Genomic DNA, 18,581 nt, shown 5'->3' on the forward strand with positions numbered 1-18,581 from the left:
AAATGCGAGTCTGGTCCGAGTTCGGAGACGTGTGTCAGTGGAACTTTTAGGTCAAAATTTGGGGTATGACATGTCCCATTAGCCAAAGGTTAGTTTTCTGAAAAGTTTCTGACGTGGTCTATTTGTATTGGAGTATAACAAAAAGGGCAATGATGTTTTATATGCTTTTAAACGTACTAACACACGCCCCCAATTTGTCATTAATGCTATGTTTGTTTGTCTCTTTTGAATTGCAAACGTTTTACTAAAAACACTTAAACAAACACACACACTACTCACTTCACAACTCACACTTTCATTTCATCTTAACCTTCTCTGCTAAGAAACTCTAAAACCCTAGAAATCCTTTTCGTCTTCAATCAATCAAAATGGCCTCATCTAGTTCTGCACCTGGATCATCTTCAAACATGCAACAACAAGAGGCTCCTGCCTACGAGATTAAAGGAAGAACCATGTCCTTCGAGGAATGGGATTTGAAAATTCAGTCAGAAAGTCCAGTAGATTTCAACTCATTGGCTGCTCACAACTGTGATGTTGGAAAATTCTACGAAGCTCAAGGTTTGGGGAGCTACTTCAACTTCTTGAACGGTCCAACTTATCAAACGCTGGTGCGTCACTTCTGGGTTAGAGCAAGCATCCATGATCGAGATGCTGCAAAGGTTGAAGAAGCTGAGAAAGTGCTTCTCAATCCAGAACTTAAAGGAAAATCCAGAATGGAAATGGGACTGGAACCATTTTCTCAGACTGAGATTAGGTCAAGCATCATGGGGATTCCAGTCCACATTACTGAGGATGTAATTGCTTTCCTCCTCAGAAGGCTAGTAGAAGGAGAATACAAAGCTGGCATTACAAAAGTCAAGGAGAGCCCTTGGAATGACATTGTGAATCAAACTCTCTTCAACAAAATCAAAAAATTTGTTTATTCTGATATGTCACCTCAAACCAAAATTATACTAAAAATTCAGAACGAAAATCTACTACCAAAAGGTGGTGGTAATGATCAACCTTCACTGGAGCACAAGATTCTTCTACACTTCTTCATTACTGGTGTAAAGGCAAATATGCCCAGATACATTTTTAGGCATATGGTTCAACAGCTCAGAGAGAGCCAGCTGAAAAATAGGTGCTGGGTGCCCTATGAGAGGCTTCTCTCTGAAATCTTCCACCAAGGAGGGATTATCAAACTACTGAAGGAAGTGGACTTCTTCACTGATGAACAGTTGGGAACTGTTAGAGGGAAAATCATCAATGGAGAAACTTTGAGGTCCATGCGTCTGATTGATGTAAAGGATCTTAAGAAGTTGAGCACAGATTTGACAGAATCTGATGCTAAATCAGCTTTAATGCCTAACTTTCCCCCCATCTGCAAACAAGACCCTCTAGTTGTTCAGATGAACTACATCAGGGATCATTTTGAAAGGACCAAGGAGAAAATCAGCTTGAAGGATGTACCTGAGCAAATGTATGGAGGAGTTCTTCCTGTTGCCAAGAGCAGGAAAACAAAAAGCAAGGCCCTTTCAAAGGAAGAATACTTGGAAGAAGAAGAAGCTCAAAGAAAACCTTCCAAGAGGTCAAGAAAAGATGATCAGGTTGAGGTTGCAGCACCAAAACCCAAGAAAGTTAAAACTGCAAAAACTGAAAGCTCAAATGTTCATGCTTCTGAAGAAGTTGTTATGAAGAAAAGAAACAAAGAGCCTGAGGTTCAAGCTGATGCTACCAGAAGGGAAGCTGCTCTTGATGCAATCAGAAGCAAAAGAGCAAAGGGTGAGACAAGCGTTCAGGAGCGTATCAAGGAAGCTGCTGAACAGCTAAGAAAAGAAGAAGCTGATCCTAGGTTGAAGAAGGCTGAGAAGCCTGTTTCTTTAGAATCACCTTGCTTCAGACTTACTCCTGAACAAGAGCAAGAAACTAGAGATTATGCTGCTGCTGAGATAGCAAGGAGGAAGGAAATGAGGAAACAGTATGAGAAGCAAATAGATGAACAGCTCAAAGCAGCAGGGTATGAGCTTGCTCCTGAGAAACCTGCAGAAATTGCTTCCTTGGCTGCTGAACTTGAAGAGGAAACTGTTAGGGAAGGAGCAAATCTGTTCAGGCAAGCCCTGAAAGGAAAGCATACTTCAGGAGCTTCTTCAGAACCAGCATCAGAAGCTGCTAAATCAGAAGCTCAGTCTTCAGGTATTCCTTCTCAACCTAAAGCTAAAATCAATATTCAGATTCCTGACCTTCCATCTTCACCCTCCTCATCTTCTTCCACTGACTCAGATGATGTTCCTCTGAGTCAGCACCTTAGTAAATTCCTTACAGGTTTCAAACCTACCAAATCTAAAATTTCTGATACCATAGATTTTGAGCAGACGCAAATCAATTTCTCTGAGCAGAGGATAAAAATATGTGAAAAGTTGAATTTGCCTGCTGATCATTTCTTTCAACCACCCTTGATTGAACCTGTTAGTATCCAACACCCAGAAATCAATCAAGAAACCAACCCACAAAATAACCAAACTCCACAAAGAGCCTCTGAAGTAGCTCCAGAAGTAACTACTTCAGAAGACCCCCAACAACAAGAAACCTCAACACTTCACAACCTAGAAAAACATTTAGGAGGAGAAATGCAACCAACCCCCACAAAGGCCTCTAAAACAGCCCCTGAAAAGAATGTTTTGGAAAACCAACAAACAAACCTTCAAACTGAAACTCAAACCGTCCCTGAGCAAATTGTTCCTGAACCTACTGTTCCTGAACAAGTTGCTTCTGACCAAGAGCAAAGTGTTCCTGAACAACCTGTTCCTGAACACATTGTTTCTGACCAACAACAAACTGTCTCTGACCTACCCCAACCTAACTCAGAACAACCAGAACAACAACAAGAACAACAACCATCAATCTAACTTCTCCTGAACAACAAACAGCTTCTGACCAACCTTCTACATCTCAAACAACCATCCCTGAACCTACACCTATTCCAGACACCATCCTGGAATCTGAATATATTGATGAAGAGCTTATAAGGTTAAATGATGAGATTCAGAGACTGATTCTTCTCAGAACAGTTCATGTACCCCCAATTCACTATCTTGATCAATGGATGGATCTGAAGAAGGATTTCAATGAGTTGCTGGATCAACTTAGTTCAAAATGCATCTCAACTCATTCTGATTTGCTGAAGAAAATGTTGGATGAACTTCATGAAGCTGCAAGAGTGAAAGAACTTGATTATGTGCCTCTGTTAGCCAATACTCTTTTCTATCCAGAGAGTGACTACATCTCAAGGGCTGACAGAATTCGTGAAGGGCTGAGAAGAAGACTGAGAGCCAAGGAAGAAATGGTAAACAAGCAACAAGAAGAATTCAAGAAGCAGTCTGAGCAGATTAAGTACTTAATGGAACAAGTGTCTAAGCTAGCCAAACCTTAGTTGCACACCAATTTTGCTTGTTTAGATTTTGTTTTAAGTATTATATTGCTTTGACTTTGTACTTTGACTTGTCTATCATTACTTCTGAATCAATTGATAATTTCTCATGCTAATTACAATTTTTCTTTGCTCTGATTATAATTGCTGTATTTTTTATTTGTTTTTGCTCTGATACGTATGTTAATTACAGTTTTACACAAACTCTTTCTTTTGTTTTATTTACTTTTTGTTGATGACAAAAGGGGAAGTAGTTGTATAGTATTTTTAGGCTCTGAGCCCCATTAAACTAACTTGATTAAGTTAACTTTTAATGAGCTTTGCTCTGAACCATTTTTTGTGTTCTGAACCTTTTGTTAAATACTTCTGATATTTCATTATCTTGTACGTATTTTATTGAAATTTAATTAATGAGTATAGAACTCAGGGGGAGCTTACAAACCTCACCTTAAAGATCTATTAGACTCAGGGGGAGAGCTTACAAACCTCTATCCCAGTAGTCAACTTATTAATTAGATCAACAACAATTGAACATTTTAAATACTATTGTTTGTGATCATCAAAAAGGGGGAGATTGTTGGAACAAAATGTGTTTCACAATAAACCTTAATAAGTTTTGATGATAACAAGGTATTAAAAATTGTCAATTGGTTATTGCTAATAATTGTTCAAGTGTACAGGACCAAAGGCTAGTCAATTAATTTCAATAGGTCTTGGAAGAACAATGGAGAGCAAAGGAACTCGAAGCATCTGAAGAAAACTGCGTCTGAAGCTAAAGTGCGTCTGAAGCTGGAGTGCTTCTGAAGTGATGACATCATCAGAAGCAGAAGCTCACCAGAAGCAAAGTTTTCATCAGAAGCAAAATCATCACCAGAAGTTACATTTGAACAGTAAAATTCAAACTGAAGATTCAAAGTAGCTGTTTAACATTTCAACCTCGTCTAAGAAGAACGAAGAATTGAAAGGAAGGTATCAACGGTCATTTTGAGAGCACTGAGTACTTGTCCGTCGTTAACAGAGTTGACAAAGTACAAGTGTACAACCACTACCTCCACTACTCTGTTTTTGTCCACGCTACAAGACAAGACAACAGCTATGCCTGCAGAATTGTTCCTTCAAGATGGGAATGAATTTGAAGCTTATTCTTCAAAGGACTACACCCAAATCAGGCAAAGGATTACTGGTGGATGATCAAAGGAAATCAACGACTCTTTAGACGTGCTAATCCTCTCAACGTCTCTTTCACACCTCTATATAAAGGAGTGAAGACTTGAAGATTAAAGATAGAGATATACAAGTTAAAAAGCGCCAAAACTGTCAATTTGATTCTACAAAGCACATTGAATTTCTGCACTGATTTGATACATCTTAGAAATTCACAAGTCTAGAGTCTTTATTGTATTGTATTGTGAACACCACTGATTGTATATCAAGTGTTCAAGTCAAACATATTTCCCTGTATTTTTGTTTGATCAGAAGACTCTTGCCTGCGTGCTTGAGCATTAGAAGACTCTTGCTTAGTGCTTGAGCATTGGAAGACTCTTGCATGTGTGCTTGAGCATTTTGAGAAGTCTCATACTTAGAGAGTATTGAGCATTTGTAATCTTTGCGATTATAGTGAAATCTCGTTGGAAGTGCAAGGGGGACTGGACTACTTCCGATTTGTGGAAGGAACCAGGATAACTGCTTGTGTCTTATTCTTCTTTTCTCTGCTTTGATCTTTTCCGCTGCATATCTGATTCTGATCATTACATCAGAAGCATTCCCAAACTGCTTCTGAAGTATTATCAGAAGAAGTATTTTTTGAGAGAAAAAGAAAACACAATTCAACCCCCCCCCCCCCCCCCCCCCCCCTCCTCCTCTTGTGTTTTTCTCACCTTCATAGGGGTCAGAGTTTCGAACTCTAAATTTTCCACTTATTACGTTAAAGATATATTTTTAACCACTATACTACTTGACAAAAAAAAATAAAAAAATAAAAAAAAGGTTATTATTCACTTCATCCTACAACGAGTGTCTGTTTAGTTTATAAATTAAAGAAAAATTATAAATATATGGAAGAATTTGAATAACTTTGTTAATGATGCACTTATATTTATATAATTTTCCGAGTAAAAAAAAATCTAATATTCATTAGAGGGTGTAGTTGAACAAATATAATATACTACTTTGGGAATCAAAAACAAAAAATGCCATAATTTTAGGACAAATTTGTTTCGCTAATCTGGGTATTAGAAAAGTGCATGTGGGCATATAGTAAAACCAAAACCCAAATAAATTTCCAAGATTCCAAATGGAGGAACAATTTGGCTGAGAAAATTGCTCTTGCCTTGCACACAATTGCTCTCAGAGACTAGTAAAAGACCATTATATCTCCAGCGATGTTGTTGAAGGTGTAATGGTCTTTTATTGTTGTGGGAGAGCAATTATTGTGTATGTGTGATGAACAATTGTCTTTGACAAATACATTCGTGAACTGAAGTTCACTTAGAACAATTTTTTTTCAAACACATGAAATTTGAACAGCTACTTTTAATAGTTTAACTCAAATCAGTTGAGCTACCTCGGCCAACGTATTTTTTACCTGTTACAATATAAGCTTATTGAATTGAAAGTCAACCTTCTTACTAGATTCCATATTAAGGTCTCCAAATTCGTTTATATTTTTGACAATTTCAAATCTGTATATTTATATCATTAATTTTTACTATACTATAAATATATATATATATATTTTTTTTTTGGAAAATGAAACAACCTCTGTAAATATATTAAAAAAATTACACTGACAATAATACAAATTAGTCCTACAAGACCATCACGGCAATTTTTAAAGGTCTTCTACCGTAAGGTCAAATCTAGTAGCTCAATCTTTTCATATGATAAAAAAATGGCATATCACATATACTCCTTTGATCCGAAAGCAGTTTTCTTGCTGTAACAACATGATGTTTGTAAGGCATGTGAGTCGTCCGATCAAAGACTAGTGGTTGAGATCAAACTGTGTGAAAACTAGCAGAATAATCTAAATTGTTGAATTAATGTTCAATGGCTGAGATCGACCACTGCGTGAAGCAGTTACAACGAAGGGATCCTGGTCCCTTTGATCCATCTTCTCAACTTAATCAACACTTTGTTCATAATAGAGATTAGAAGAGTTCGATTTGTTTTGTGTCAAGAGAAGTTGATCATTATGCTCTTATTCAATGTGGCCGCTCAACACCTTTTTCTCTTACTATTTTTAATTATGTTTCCGCTTATTTACTGCATATCGTAATAAGTGATGTTGGCGGTGTTCATCCATTTCAATTAAGTTAATAAATTAGTCTCTTCTATATATATAAAAAAAAAATCATTCTCCTTTATTATTTCATTTTAAAGTCGATTTTCCATAAAAACAATTTTTGCCCCTAAAAAGAAAAATCAATTTTTGAAAACCAATTCAACCTAAAATCAAATTTAGTCGCACTTAATTAATTTTCTCAGCTTTACCAACTTTTATACAAAAATGAAAAATGTGCTGACATGGCAGAATCTAGTATTGTTTATTACAAGTTTGAAGGTATAAAGAACACTTGATATTGAAACACCAACAGTTGATTCCATACTGTCTCACTCTCATCATCATGTCTCTTTCACGATTCATCATTCCTCTCTCTTGCATTTCAACTTCAGGTATCTCTCTTCTCTTTGTCTCTTTGTTTTTTTCTCACAATTTTCAAACTTTTCTATGTTCTTTGTGCTAAAGGGCCATGCAAATTTCAACTTTTTAGAGGGAATTTTTTTTCTTGTTTTATTTATTTTATTTTATTTTATTTATTAGAATTTGGTGATGCTGCTACATTGAACGATTACAGGGAAAATTTTGGTGTTTGCAATGATAAATTTACACAATTGAAATTTTGGATTTTCAACTGCTAACTCCAAAATGAGATATTTATATGTATTGCTTGATTAACGGTATCTAGGAGTTGAATTTAGTTTTACAACAATTATTGATAAAAAAATCATAAATCCAGAACATATGTGTTGAATGCGTGTCTGGTGTTTGACACTTGTTAGTGTCAAACACTACCACGGCAGTGACAAAAGACACTAACACACGTACTTACATTCAATTATACCATTTATTGATAAAAAATCATTAATCCAGAACATTATGTATTGAATGCGTGTCCGGTGTTTGGCACGTGTCAATGTCCAACACTGCCACGACACTGATAAACGACACTAACACATGTGCTTATGTTCAATTATACCATTTTTGAAACTATTACCGTGTAACTATCTAGTTGGTGTCCGTGTCTGTTTCAGTGCTTTGTAATTATGGGCAAATGAAACATGCATTTATCATTATATGAAGGGTTTTGACAGTTTTTCCTTCTTGACAGATTCTTCGATGATAACATCGACTGCGAAGAAGAATAAGAACACTGCTACAGCTCTGGTATGAAATGCAAATTTTTAAGTTTTTTCTTAATTATTTTTTATTTTCTGCAAGAATTAGTGTAAGGAAATAATAAAATGTGTGTTATTGCTTGTAGTGTTTTGAAGACACTAATGAAAGAATCAAGAACATGTTCAACAAGGTTGAACTTTCAATTTCTTCATATGATACAGCTTTTGTGGCAATGATTCCTTCTTCAACGTCGCCTCATGCGCCGTTTTTTCCTCAGTGCTTGAATTGGTTACTGGATAATCAACTCGTCGATGGCTCCTGGGGTCTTCCCGATCACCATCCATTGTTGATCAATGATGCTCTCTTGTCTACCTTAGCGTGTATCCTTGCATTAAAGCAATGGGGTATTGGTGAAGATAAGATGAATAAGGGTACTTTACTCTTCTCCCTATTAACTTTATTGGCTTTTTCTATTGTGCTTTGTTGGATATATATTTGATTATGTTGCTTCAGTTTTATAATATCTGTGTTATCTGACCTTATCTACATTTCAAATTCGATACTCATGTTGTATGTTTTAAATTTGAATTTTGGAAAAATTTGTGTTGTTAAGGGTAGATTTGTGCACGAAAGGTCCTACAAAAATTGATAGTTTAGTTATTTTTGGAATTCCCTAATTTTGCAGGACTTAAATTTATTGAGTCAAACTTGACTTCAATCAATGATGACAAACAACACCATCCCATAGGATTTGATATAATTTTTCCGTCATTGATTGAATATGCACAAAATTTGGGTATTAATCTTCCAATTGGAGCCGCAAGCTTGGAAGCAATGATCCAGAAGAGAGACAAAGAGCTCCAAAGGTAGTATTTTTGTTTTCTCTAGTAATACGTTTCAAGATATTTCAAGCATGGATGCAATGATTCTTTTAATAACTTCCAGATGCTTTGAAGTTAAAAGTAGAGAGATTTTATTTTTCATTTTGCCTAAATTCTTCAAATGGTTGGGCTAAACTGGTTAATGAGCTTCAGTTAAGGTCGAATTTATTGGTAGTATATAAGTTCACACCCCGACTGGAACAATTCTTGTTCAGACCTTACTTACCTCCCGACCGAATATCAAATTACCAGGATCCCCTAGTAACTAGAGGTTTAAAAAAACAAATTCCAATCTGACCTATTTCTGGTGCATTTGAATTAATACAGAGGCTTTCAAAGCGATTCAGAAGGGTGGAAAGCATATCTAGCATATGTATCAGAAGGAATGTTGAACTCATTAGACTTGAATACAGTCTTGAAGTATCAAAGAAAGAATGGATCTTTATTTAATTCACCTGCCACAACAGCAGCCGCTTTTCAGCACTTAAAGAATGCCGACTGTCTTAGTTACCTTCAATCAGTATTAGAAAAGTCTGGGAATGCTGGTATGATTTCAAACTTACATTTCTGTATACTCATTTTAGCTACTGACCTTTTGTGCATTAATTTAACCTTTTCTCCTTTTTATAATATTCAGTTCCGACGGTTTATCCTCTGGATGTCTATGCCCGTCTCCATATGATTGACAGTCTTGAAAGGTTGGGTATTAATCATCATTTCAAAGAGGAAATTCAAAGTGTATTGGATGAAACATACAGGTAAGATGCATGCACCTGTTGCATAGAAACTTTTCATTTTTATGAATCGGAACTATTCACACATTTAATTTGTGAAAAAAACAGATATTGGCTACAAAGAGCTGAAGATATATTTTTAGACCCTACAACCTGTGCAATGGCATTTCGAATGTTGCGTCTCAACGGCTATGATGTCTCTTCAGGTTCGATCGTAACATCTAAGTGCATGGTTGGTTTGTAGTTGGCAAGTTACGTTTAGAGTAAATGTACTTTTGTAAAACAAAATGGACTTTGAACTTTATGTTTGGTGAACCCTTTAATCTTCAAGTCCATTAGCCAAACCAAGTTTGGCTTCAAGCTATGTTTGCTTGGAAGCAAGATTCATGTTACTTTTTCATTCTCATTTTTCCGATCGACAGGTTTCGTTTACCATATTACCCTATATCTCTTATACGATTTGTTTGGTAATTATACACTCAAAAGTACTTTTGATAAGCATCATCCAAACAAATTAAATTTTTTCATACTTCCATTTGACAAAAGTAACCCAAACATAAATCACATTTGAGCAAACTCAGTTGCACCAAACTTTGTGCCAAACGAGGTTTAACGAAAAGTAAATTTGTAAACCTCAATCCAAACATGTGCTAAGTAGTTTAAAATTTCTGTTTTTTTTTAGGATAAAAACACCAAAGAAGCTGATCTGTGTGTTGTTTTTGTAGATCCATTTTATGAATATTCAGAAGATAAATTTGCCAATTCCTTGAAAGGGTACTTGAAGGATGTTGGTGCTGTTTTAGAGCTATATAGGGCTTCCCAAGTCATTATACATCCGGATGAATCAATTTTGGTAAAACAAAGTTCTTGGACAAGAAATCTTCTGAAGCAGGATTCTTCCCCTTACCAATTATACACCGATAAAATTCGCATTTATGTTGATAATGAGGTGGTTTATTGTCTCAATCTTTCATTCAATTTAACTACATTATACAATAATCCATCCTGAAAACGCAATGTTTTTGAACCTTAGGTCAATGATGTTCTTAAGTTTCCACATCATGCGAATTTAGAGCGTTTGTTAAACAGGAGATCAGTGGAGCATTACAATGCAGATGAAACAAGGATTTTGAAAACATCCTACAGGTTGGCCTCCACAAGTTTGTCTCCCATCTCAGGTTCTTTGTTTTTCATTCCTCTCTTTTCTGTGGTTAGATTCTTGATTGTTTGTATGGCACAGATCATGCAATCTTGCAAACCAAGAAATTCTGAAGCTAGCAGTTGAAGACTTCAACCTCTGCCAATCAATACAAAATAAAGAGCTGAAACAACTTTCAAGGTATATCTTTCTTTTGGTTCTTTTTAAAATTTCAGATACAAATGTCTTGGTTCTTATTCTTGTGTTTTGTACACTGGCCTAAAATCATGAGGGATCTGGGTTCATTTGTTTATGCTACCCTGATAATTTTCTCTATTTTATTACCTATTTAACTCAAATTCTATCATTCTATCAGTACATTATCTGTTAAGCTAAAGAATAACAATAAACCGGGCCAAACAGAGCAGTGGCCTATGCTTTGCTTTCTAGAAAATTTATCTAAATATGCATTTCTTCGATCTAGATATAACTATTGTCCATCATATGCAGGTGGATTGTTGAAAGCAAACTGGACAAACTAGACTTTGCGAGGCAGAAACTGGCATACTGTTACTTCTCCAGTGCAGCTACTCTTTATTCCCCCGAACTTTCTGATGCTCGCATATCTTGGGCGAAAAATGGGGTACTCACAACAGTTGTTGATGATTTCTTTGATGTCGGGAGTTCTGAAGAAGAGCAAGTGAACCTTATTCAACTGATGGAGAAGTATATTCCTAGTATTAGTTAATGCCGTGCCATCTCAAGTTCTTTCTCAAAATTTTCTGCACAAGTAGTAATATTGTTGAAATGGAACTGCAGGTGGGATGTAGATGTCAATACTGTTTTCTGTTCTGAGGCGGTAAAGATAATATTTTCTGCAGTTCGTAGCACAATTTGCGAGATTGGAGAGAAATCTGTTGAGCGGCAAGGGCGCAATGTGAAAGACAATGTTATCAAAATTGTGAGATGTTTTTTCATCTTTCTGCTTATATTTTTCTACTAATGCTGAATATTGTCCCTGCAAGACCTTGAGAAGGACCTCATGTTCTGAATGTAATGAAATGTTATGGCATGTTTGCTCAAAGAAAATGTTCATTTTTCACTTCAAATTGCAAAAGTGTATCTTGTTTTTACTTTATTTCCTGATTTCAATGGTTTGTATAGCAAAAACTGAAATCATTTTTTTATTGTTTTCACATTTTCTTTTTACAGATCTTTGAAATGTAAAAGCAAACTTAAAACTAGGAGGTATTTTGTTATTAACACTAAAAACAGATTATGTTTTCTCAACTTTAGTCCTGCCTGTTCGGATTGGCTTATTTGTGCTTATCTACTGACATAGCTTATTTGTTCTTATCTGCTGACATAAACACTAGTGAAACTGTTTGGTAGAACTTATAGAAACAGCTTATGACATGTACATAAGCTGTTTTTAGCTTATTTCCATAAACTCTCCATGACGGTGTTGACTTTGTTTTATATTTTATTATTGAAATAGCTTATACATAAGCACTTAGTTAAGTTGTTTATCCAAACAGGGCCTTGCTTTAATGACGTGAAAATATACATTGTATCATAAAGACATAACGGAGTTTTCCCGTTTAAGAATTTTCTTAATGGATTGAATTTGTTTGCTTTGCAGTGGTTAGATTTGATGCGCTCTATGTTTACAGAAGCTGAGTGGTCGAGAACCAAGACCATCCCAACAATTGATGATTACATGCAAAATGCATATGTATCATTTGCCTTGGGACCAATTGTTCTTCCAGCACTCTATCTTGTTGGACCTAAGCTTTCAGACGATGCATCCGAAAATCAGGAATTGGATCATCTCTTCAAAACCATGAGCACTTCCGGGCGCCTTCTCAATGATATTCAAGGTTTTAAGGTATATAGTTCATTCCTGCTCCGTTCATGACATGTCAGCTCAGTGGTAAAAGTTTGACATTATAACTTCAAAGGATTGTCATTAGTGCCACTTTAATTAATAATAATTTTTCCTTCCCCAATTTTTTTAAAAATGTCCATCACTGCTGTGCTGTAGAGAGAATCTGAAGAAGGGAAACTGAATGCTGTGAGTTTGCATATGGTTCATGGTAATGGAGTTGTTACTTATGAAGACACCACTGATAAGCTGAAGGGTGTTATTGAGGACAATAGAAGAGAACTCCTGAGATTAGTTTTGCAAGAAAAAGGAAGCTTTGTTCCAAGAGACTGCAAGGATTTGTTTTGGAAAATGATGAAAGTATTGAACCTATTTTACATGAAGGATGATGGATTTACTTCAAATGAGATGCACTCTACTGTTAATGCGGTACTTAAGGATCCGATTATTCTTGATGAATTGTTGGTAGATTCTAAGAGGCACCCTCCGCCAAAGGCAGTAGAGGTGTGATGCCTTAGTTCATTAGTAAAAGATATAATAAGCTAGAGCTGCAATTGCTTTTGGCAAAGAGATAAACTAAAAGGGTAGTCTCTTTTTTTGTGTTTTGTTTCATTACAGAATTATTCGATTTGTTTTAGATATTGATAGAAATGATTTTGAAGAGTGTTTTCTCATTCTAACAATTTTAGAGTATCTCATGTTTACAAGGAAGGCAAAACTTGTAGAAATAAGTTTGCCTCTTTAGAATCACAATACATGGTTTGATATACTGGGATTCTATTCCTAATTTCATTAAGGAAGATTTTAACCCCAATAGATTTGCTGGTTTGCTTTTTGTTTTTTACATGTTTTTTATATTTTATTCGTATTCGGAAAAAAAATCATATTTTTGGGTTGGTGCACATTATTGGCAGGCTTTGTAGCACCAATACTTCTGATCGAAGACGAGTCCAGTGTCCGACACGTGTCCAACATCTACATATTTGATTGCATTTAGTTATTTCATTTTCTTAAATTAATACTTGTGTCAGTGTAGTGATTGTGTCTGCATCGGTGCTTCATAGTTGATGGAGGCCGAGTTCCTTAAAAAAAAATTGAAGCATTGGTTTTTAAAGAATTGATTTTAAAAGAGTTGATTTGTATGTGGTGATGATATTTTAAAAGTGGATTGAGAAGAATCGATATTGTTTGGATGATAAAAGTATAATCCAGTTTTAATATTTGTGGTCTTCACAACCAAGTTTATTTTTTCAAAACAAAAGTTAGAATTTTTGCTTCCATCAGAATCAGTTTCCCATTGCCACCCAAGAATCAATTTCAGGGAAAAAAATTCCCCACTCTTAAACATGAATTTGGAAGTACATATCTTGAAAGACAAGATTTTGAACATAAATAATCTGCAGCCTGAAGAAGGCTGAAAGGCTAAGGATGAAACATTCATTTGATTGTTGAAGCTAGCCAACCTAAGATTGTTGATGACTAAAATCTGAAGTTGTTAAACTTCCATAGATAGTTGATGAGTTCACTAATAATCTTGCCAGCTAAGGATGAAATGTTAGCGTCGAAGGTTCCTCATATACCGAGGGATGGAAACAGGTGACAAAGGAGCTGGAGTGTTAGCATTGTTAGCAGAAGGTGCATTTTTGCTAGCGATGCAACCAAATCAGCACATGAAGATTGCATAGTTGCACGGTCCCAATCTACGAACAACCCTTGCAGTACGATGAATTAGAACAATGCATTTTGATCTGGACAAGCCTGAGAGGCAAGCATCTTAGACAAATGCAGACAAGACCATCATAAAAGGAACTATATTAGTGACTGATGCAGTTTGTATGCTTGTAATGGAAATAACTGTACAAACTCTAGGGTACTACTAATTTTAAAATGGCTTTTTCCATCCATCCCCAAACAGAGTGTCTTTCAGATCATGTTTCAAAAAGGGCTGTTGTTTATAAACTCAAACTTATTGATTCTTCAAAGGCGCGTCAAATTCCAAAGTTTCATAAATCTGAAGGAACCAAATGAGCAGATGCACGATTCCCTTGGATGTAGATGTTGAACTAGAGGAGCAAAATTTATTGAACAATATGAACTGCAAACATATTCAAAATTTAAAATGTAAAGACAAATTCAAAAGCTGGAAACAAGGTGAACTTCAAAACAGCTTTGTTTGTCTTCTTAGCAGATCTCTATCTTTTTCGGTAATATAATAACATATTTCTTTTTGTTATCTCTTCATGTTTTAATGTATCAACTAAACTATAGAGCACACTGTAATAAGTTACAGAAAATGGTGTTTAATACTTTGGTTGATGCCTTTCAAGTAAGGTCCAACCAGTAAGGTTCACTGGTTCAAATATTTTAAGCATCCATAGGTGGAAAGCACATAAAAATTCAATTGATAAAAAGAATGAAGTCTGCAAAACACTTATTTGCTTGTACAAAGTAATGTCACTGAAATTGTGTGCAAATTCCTATAAGTATCAATACATTTTTATTACATCCAAAGGGAAATAAAGGATATTGTTTCATAGCAGCAAAAAATGAGCAGAGCTTAGAAGACAACACTACAAAATTTTGCAGTATTCCCAGGCAACAATACAAAATTTGCTAAATTTCAGATAAGTTATGAATATTGTAAGAAACATCTCTCTAAGCAACACAATACATTATTTCACTCCAAAACAACATTAGCACCAAGTGCTTTCATTTTCTCTATTATCTGTTCTCCTTCTTCCTTTGAAACACCTTTCTTTATAATAGATGGTGTTTTTTCGACAATATCCTTTGCCTCCTTCAAACCTAAATCGGTAAAGCCCCGAACCTCCTTGATGACTTTAATTTTGGAAGCTGCTTCAAACGACAACAGTTTCAATTCAAATACAGTTTTTTCTGGTTTTACCTCCTCTTGGGCTGCAGTTGTGGTTTTTGTTGCCATTCCGGCCAAATTTGCAGAGCCTGCTTTCATATATCCCACATTAGGCATCTCCTTTATCCCCATTTTCTTCATTAAAATGAGACCCAATTCCGCACCTTCAGCTAGCGTTAGAGACGCCACTTCATCAACAAGCCTGAAAACTCTCTCTGATGGAGGGCCACGATTGTTAGTGGGATCAAATGTTGCAGGATCAAAATCAGCTGGGAGACTTCTTTGATCAATTTCCACTTCCTCTACGTCTTCCTCCTCCTCTTTTCTTGCAGCTTGACCAAAGTTTCTCGAAAATACATTTAATTTCCTAGCATTAAGCCCTATTGTGCTTTCATAAAGAGGTTGTCTATAAAAACCATTGTGTAAACGATGCCTTATTCTCAAAAGCAAGCTCATTCTTGGCTTGTAAAGATTTCTCTAAATTGACAAATCAGCTCATTCAACATGCATTACGAACTTCATTCCAGCACAAACCCTGAAAGCAGAATGCAGCAGAACATTTGTTTAAATATTATTATAGAAAGCTTATTGAACTATTGCATATTTTATATGGATTTAATTGTGCATAGGCATCAAACATTGCATAATGTCAGGACTATGACTAAATAAAAAAATAATGAAGATGGACCCACACCGTGCATATTCTCATGTTATGGATGATTCAATAGAAGTTTAACATTCCATGAAACATTTATAAATTACTCAAAGTCAACAGCACAGCAAAATGGAAATATAAGAATGATGACTAACCAGACAGGAAACAAATGATTTTCTTTTCGAAATCACATGCAAAACAAACACAGAGGCAATAGGGCTGGCCGACAGTGCTATTTTCTTTTCAAAACCTGGTAAGGAATCTAACAATAATAAATTTGGAATGTTCTCATTTGTGAAAGAATAAATTATTTTTTTAATGGCAAAGAATAGAATTGATTCAGATGTTACTCACTTTAAGTTCTTTGCTTTATATTATTACTTGACATCCACAAATATAAAGGTAGTGTCTGTAGGTGTCATTACTTAAATTTTAATAACTTGAAGTTCACAAAAGTTTGATAACATGCTCAACTTTGAATACTTTTAATTGCGGTATTCTGTTTTGTCGGCTGTGTTAAAAATGCAATGATCTTAACTAGCCTTATGGGACATTTTGATCCACTAATGAAGCAAACAAGACATTCACCATGTAAATGAAAAGGTAGAATGAAATCTACAAGTTGATACATGAAGATTCTCATACTTTGGAAAAATTCAGTTTGAGTATTATTCTTCTGTTAAAGAAAATCTTATCACAATAACAATAAGTTAATTTATTTTCCCTTCAAAACTTAAGCCAATGACAAAAAGCTTCTCTCAACTCTCTGTTTTAAATTTTAATGTATATGGCTATATGCATCTGTGTTGTCAAACGTCAATCGCGAAAAATAGCAATTTCTTCAAATTCTGCTATCCTACAATGCTATAGTGCTGGTATAGCCGTTATTTGACAACACTTTGTACTAAATCGTGTATGGCAGAACCATACACTATGCTATAGGGCTATAGTGTCACAATAGCCGCTATTTCGTAACACTGATAAAAACAACAGAGGTACCCTCCTCTCAACTCTTCAGGTCACGCTGCAACATAAAGATCCTGATTCACCGTAGTAAAAACTACACACAATTACACATTAATCATCTCAGCTGTCATCAATTTGAGATAAGTTGGCTCAATACACCTCAACCAAATTATCTTGAAATAATCAACACCATTGATTTGAGATTGGACAGAAGAACAATAACTGTGTCACACAATTAATGGGTGGAATCCTAACCCCTAACATATACACCCTCCAATCCCTACTATAAACAAAGAAACACTTTTTTAAGCTCATCGAATAACTGATGTATCTGGTCTATAGTATTTTATTCAATGAATCTAAAAATGGTTTTTTGCTTATAATAGTGACCAGAGGATGCACCACTTATCATATATCTTCTACACTAGAGACCTTCCAAGTAAAGAGTATTTTTTTGCTCTAAACAATTGAGAGCATAACTAAATACTTTCAACCAAGACAATTTCCTTTTCCATAGGTTCCCTCCACTCCACTTAAGTTAGGGCACGTTTGGATTGACTTGTTTTTTTAAGTTATGAAATGAAAAATAGCTTATGCAAATAGATTAGCTTTGATCTTCATTCATAATCATAAGTTTGTACGAATAAAAATTGTATCTTCATAAATTGATTTTTTCATACTACATAAAACTTATTGATATGCATAAGCTTGCACCGACAAGCTTATGAATAATACGTAAAAGCTTATTACTATGCATAAGCTGTTTTGCATAAGTTCAAATTTAAGTCGATCCAAACGTGCCCTTAATCTTATTCGAGATGAATCATACACTAAAATGTGGATACTTATATTCAAATCTTGGTTTTCCATGTGGGAGTTTAACTTCTTTAACCAGATACAACTCCCATTGATACCAAGAAAAAATGATTAATAACTAAAATTCATTCAAATCGAATCTAATCTTAATTCTTACAAACAGAAAAGAAATAACAACAATCTCAAACTCGAGAGAGAAAGAAAACCTGGACGGAGTTTCTAACTGTTTGCGGCGGCCGACGACGAACTCCGGCGGCGTTTTCCGGGCAGTTGAGCTGAGTCAGTGCAAGTTGTATGTGATGGAGCTGAAGCTTCGTTGAGTAGGGTTTTCGTGTTTTCTTTTTATTAAAATAAAATAAAATATGCTTATTCTTTTTATTTTTTTAATGCTGATGGGCCTCTTCAAAAAGAAGTGGATTGGGTATGGGATATCTATTTTTTTGTTAATATTTTACTATTTACACTCTCCATTTTATTTTATTTTATTTTATTTGCTATACACTCTTTGAATGATTATTATATTTAAATAACAGAATTGTACTTATAAAAATTATAGTTCTCTCTAAAAAAAAAATTAAGTTCATTTCCTGAAAAATTTCAATTAAACACAGTTTAATAATAATATTGGTTTTAACTCATTTGGGTTAGTTTGATAATATTGATTTGGGACCTGGGAGTATGCTCCTCCTCGAGGTTTAAGGTTCGATTCTCTTCAGTGTTAATTTAAGTGAGCTAATTTAGCTTCTTAAGAAAAAAATATTGGTTTTATATTTGCGTAAAACTTTACATGGATGGTCTAAATGATATAAACTTATCATCCTACGAT

The 18,581-nt window shown here is 35.1% G+C and overlaps 2 protein-coding genes across 3 annotated transcripts; one reads left to right on the forward strand and one right to left on the reverse strand.

Moving 5' to 3' along the window:
* Positions 1 to 6,950: 6,950 nt before the first annotated feature.
* On the forward strand, positions 6,951 to 13,242 carry LOC25486907 (ent-kaurene synthase TSP4, chloroplastic). Its single transcript, XM_013608736.3, has 14 exons — positions 6,951 to 7,084; positions 7,801 to 7,856; positions 7,954 to 8,239; positions 8,494 to 8,674; positions 9,017 to 9,234; positions 9,327 to 9,447; positions 9,532 to 9,629; positions 10,149 to 10,372; positions 10,457 to 10,569; positions 10,664 to 10,762; positions 11,072 to 11,287; positions 11,381 to 11,522; positions 12,204 to 12,449; positions 12,606 to 13,242. The coding sequence occupies exons 1-14, from the start codon at positions 7,036 to 7,038 to the stop codon at positions 12,954 to 12,956; spliced, it is 2,400 nt and encodes a 799-aa protein (XP_013464190.2). The 5' UTR covers positions 6,951 to 7,035; the 3' UTR covers positions 12,957 to 13,242.
* Positions 13,243 to 14,860: 1,618 nt separating this feature from the next.
* Positions 14,861 to 18,094, reverse strand: LOC25486908 (50S ribosomal protein L7/L12). Of its 2 annotated transcripts, none has more exons than XM_013608737.3 (2): positions 17,962 to 18,094; positions 14,861 to 15,853 (listed from the first exon to the last, which is right to left on the reverse strand). In XM_013608737.3, the coding sequence occupies exon 2, from the start codon at positions 15,772 to 15,774 to the stop codon at positions 15,124 to 15,126; it is 651 nt and encodes a 216-aa protein (XP_013464191.1). In that variant the 5' UTR covers positions 15,775 to 15,853; positions 17,962 to 18,094; the 3' UTR covers positions 14,861 to 15,123. The 2 variants fall into 2 exon arrangements, with proteins under 2 accessions (XP_013464191.1, XP_039686564.1); XM_039830630.1 differs by lacking the exon at positions 17,962 to 18,094 and adding an exon at positions 16,129 to 16,621.
* Positions 18,095 to 18,581: the final 487 nt, after the last annotated feature.

Source organism: Medicago truncatula, chromosome 2 (assembly GCF_003473485.1).
Source record: "Medicago truncatula cultivar Jemalong A17 chromosome 2, MtrunA17r5.0-ANR, whole genome shotgun sequence".
Lineage (NCBI taxonomy): Eukaryota > Viridiplantae > Streptophyta > Magnoliopsida > Fabales > Fabaceae > Medicago > Medicago truncatula.

What these genes read in the sequence shown, in the direction of transcription:
- LOC25486908 (XM_013608737.3), bottom strand. Translation starts at nt 15,774, where the DNA reads ATGAGCTTGCTTTTGAGAATAAGGCATCGTTTACACAATGGTTTTTAT.
- LOC25486907 (XM_013608736.3), top strand. Translation starts at nt 7,036, where the DNA reads ATGTCTCTTTCACGATTCATCATTCCTCTCTCTTGCATTTCAACTTCA. An exon ending in GCATTTATGTTGATAATGAG is followed by an intron (nt 10,373 to 10,456) that starts GTGGTTTATTGT and finishes TTTGAACCTTAG; the next exon opens with GTCAATGATGTTCTTAAGTT. An exon ending in AAGACAATGTTATCAAAATT is followed by an intron (nt 11,523 to 12,203) that starts GTGAGATGTTTT and finishes TTTGCTTTGCAG; the next exon opens with TGGTTAGATTTGATGCGCTC.